Source organism: Sitophilus oryzae, unplaced genomic scaffold (genome assembly GCF_002938485.1).
Source record: "Sitophilus oryzae breed Bouriz unplaced genomic scaffold, Soryzae_2.0 scaffold_249_pilon_pilon, whole genome shotgun sequence".
Taxonomy (NCBI): Eukaryota; Metazoa; Arthropoda; class Insecta; order Coleoptera; family Curculionidae; genus Sitophilus; species Sitophilus oryzae.
The window spans coordinates 1112839-1116650 of NW_022146806.1; the positions used below are offsets into that span (position 1 = coordinate 1112839).

The 3812-nt window shown below is 34.0% G+C and overlaps 1 protein-coding gene across 2 annotated transcripts in view; it reads left to right on the forward strand.

Annotated features, from left to right (window-relative positions):
- Positions 1-3429, forward strand: part of LOC115884437 (TWiK family of potassium channels protein 18-like) — a 333903-nt gene extending 330474 nt beyond the window's left edge. For both annotated transcript variants that reach the window (XM_030903017.1, XM_030903019.1), the window contains 2 exons: positions 254-456; positions 2851-3429. In XM_030903017.1, coding sequence (XP_030758877.1) covers positions 254-456; positions 2851-3411 — 764 coding nt within the window. In that variant the 3' untranslated portion in view covers positions 3412-3429. The remainder of the gene's footprint in view (positions 1-253; positions 457-2850) is intronic.
- The last annotated feature ends 383 nt before the right edge of the window (positions 3430-3812 follow it).

Genomic DNA, 3812 nt, shown 5'->3' on the forward strand with positions numbered 1-3812 from the left:
AGTTTAAGTACAGCCTTATATTTATAGTGGCTAATAAGTTATAGACAGGTACAGAAAAGGATACAATTATCACTACCTTTGTTAAATTGTATGGTAATTACAAAATGCAATAGCGCCGGACCCCGGGACGAATATTTTGTTAAAAAAGTAAAAGGAAGTCCATTAAAAAAAAGCCATTTCTCGGCCTACTATACCACCCAACGGTACTATTCTTGGTGATGGTTAATATTTAATAATTTTTTTTTACTTACAGGTTATGGCCATATGTTTCCCAAAACGCACACAGGACGAGCCTTGACCATCGTCTACGCGCTCATCGGAATTCCGCTTTTCCTTATTGCCTTAACGGATTTTGGAAAACTTTTTACCAGGGGCATTAAATTTCTTTGGTCGTTTGTCCGAAGACTATACTATACAGGTAGTTGTCGAAGAGTACGAAAAACTACAGGCGTCGACGTAAGTAATTGAACCATTCAAATAATACAGTAACAGAAATAAAAAGATAAATGATTAAAAATATAGAAATGTAAAGAAGCTCGTATAAGGTCAGTTGATAATAATGAAAGAAAAAATTAATGATAAAATATCTCCTAAAAATTTTTCAATAAAATGCTCCAAAAATTTTCAAATCAAAGTCAGGAAATGAAAAAGAAATTACAACTAAGCCAGATACATCTTATTAGTACACACGAGGCAAGCCGAGGAGCATCCCAATTTGTTTTGGGTGAGATTGCTTATTTTATTTTCTATCAATTTCCCTCGATCAACCGATCTCTGAGTCACAATAAATACTTGCTGCTTGAGTAGAAGGTATCCCGTGATCTTCCACTGAAGGGCTGAAGACTTACTCGACACAAAATAAAACAGACCCAAATTAAGAAACCAAGAAATTAAATTTCTAATGGGGTGTCTACACGTACAAGTGTTCCTTAAGAGTTCATTTCACTAGTCCGAAAAAGTAACAAAATAAAATAAGCGTTCGGCATTTAACGTTTTATGTAAAACTGGCTAAGTATTTTTACACATATGAAGAAGGAAATTAAAGATAAATAATTATACTATATCCGTATTGTAGCACATTTTTAGACAACTTCTTTATTTTTAAGATTTTGATGGTCAATCATCAACAAAATATTCGTTATGTTTGAACTAAATTTTCTCAAAAATAAAGTCATAATTTAAAATTCCGTTACAACACGGACATAGATTGAAGTTTCGTGATTACAGTGATATATGATAATTTATATGGTTTTGTAACAAATTGCTCGCTATTTTATGGCAAATGCTGAAGCTCTGCAAACCTTAATCAAGCCTTAATCAAGGCACGTGTGTTTGGAATTTTGGGTGTGACTTAATACGACAGGATCGGGCTAACCTTAGACTAATTTCTGAAATATAATATATATTTCCTTCGGCTACAAACCCGCTTTACCCGACCCCTGAGAGCAACCCGAAAGTACAGCGTAATAGACTCTTAATTAAAAAATGTTTTTTTTTTCAAACGTAACAAAAATATTAATTTTTGCGACCGTGATTGACAATATAAAAAAGGAATTTAAACGCCTAGGCTTTAACTTGCGCAAACCTCTTACAGTTTTTACTTGTGCGTGTTTACGCAGAAAAGATAAAAAAACTACCAACCAACAAGTTTACACGATTTTACTTGTGGGTGTGTATGAACTTTCAAGTCATCCCCACAAGTTTGAATTTTTTATGAAATATAATATTTTAAATATTAACAGATACATATTACGTATTAATATTTTTTATCTCGTAATTATATATCTATTCAGGCAAATATCCGGTCTAATCAGCTAGAAAGTTAATAGTTAATCAACTAGTACTAATTGCACTGAATATCCGTGGCATTTGTAATTTAAATATTTTACAACAGTAATTGCAATGTTTAAAATAGGTAGGTACCTAAAGAAACTATAGTCAGATAATATCGTCGCTTTAGCATTTTTACTTAGTGTTAGTTACTTTCAATTAAAAATTATAAAGAATTTGCGATTTTATATAATATAACCATATAAATTATATATAAACCATATAAATTATATATCACTGTGATCACAAAACTTCAATCTATTTCCGTATTGTAATAGAACTTTAAATTATGTGTTATTTTCCAGAAAATTTAGTCCAAACATAAAGAATATTTTGTTGATGTTTGACCATCAAAATCTTAAAAATAAAGAAGTTGTCTAAAAATGTGCTACAATGCGGATAAGTATAATCCCTTATCTTCAATTTCCTTCTTCATTTGTGTAAAAAAACCTAACCAGTTTTACATAAAACGTTAAATGCCGAACGCTTTTTTGCTACTTTTTCGGACTAGTGATATGGACTCTTAACAACGCTTTCAGATGGAGCGCACCGTCCGCGACTTGGAGCAAGTACCATGAGTTTATATGGACAATTTCACATGGGCGCGTATGCTCCGTCCGACGGAGTTCGTCCGACGGCTATCTTAAAAAAACACGACGGACGGTCCGTCGCGGACTCTCCGCTCCATCTGAAAGCGCTGTAAGACTTGGAGAGAAAAATCAGGGATCTTCGAGGCGGAATATCTCGAAAAATACTAATTCTACGTAAAAAATTACAAGAACCCTTTTTGTAGGTAATTACCTAAGGTTCATTTTTTATTTGAAGAAAAATTTTGTAAATTGCATATTTTGGCAGATATTTCTGAAAAACTTTATTTGCGGCTTTTTTCGGCCAAAACTGGACCGAGCACGGTGTTACAATTTTCCCCCTAGAACTACTCCCCATAAGGCACATAACTGGACTTAATCACTTTTATTTTAATTTTACAATACTTTTAATAACAAGATGTATAATTTTTAGGACATATTTAAAGGAGCCCAGATGATGTACGACGTGGCGACCTTCCGAAGGCCGTCCATGTTCCACAATCCGGAAGAACAAGACCAAGATCCGGAAAACCAAGCACCACCCACCGATACCCCCACAACACCCGCCATATCCAATTTTGAAATCGACGACGAATTCAACTTACCTATATCGGTAGCCCTTTTCATTTTGGTCGCCTATATCTTCTGCGGCGCCTGTATCTACATGGTCATAGAAAACTGGCGGTTCTTCGAAGCGTTCTACTTCGTGTTCATATCCATGTCGACCATAGGTTTCGGCGACTACGTACCAAGATCACCAGCTTTCATGATAATATCTATTATCTATCTGGTCTTCGGACTTGCGTTGATGTCCATGTGCTTCAACGTTGTCCAGGCTAAACTTAGCGACACTTTTAAGCAGGCTTCTGCCAAAATAGGAGCTACAATTGGTTTGGAGGTGGATGAGAATGGTAGCGTGATTACGACGTCTCCCGATAAGCCAGAAGCTCCTCCAATACCAGAACCTGTTGCTGGTTCAAACTCGAAAATGTGATGAAAAAGTACTAAATAAGTCATAGAGAATAAAAAGGGTTTTGCATACTTTGATAGCCACGTAGGTACCTCATTCATCATATTATGTAAAAAAACTGAAATAAAATTCACAAACCAAAAACGCAATATAGAACTTTTTCGGAAGCCTGAATCACACTGTATACGGTATTTGATATAAATTACATCTTAATTTAACTTGCATGGCTGAACATTGTTTATAATAGATTTATAACTAACTAATAATAACTTATAAATGAATTGTACCACTACTAAGTTATTAGTAAAATCCAATTAGACCTATCTACAATACCTAAATAATGTAACAGCGGTTGCTTACATTATGTTTAATATTTTTCTTCCTTTCAAAACAAAATATAAATAGAAAGTTTTTATTTATTGAAT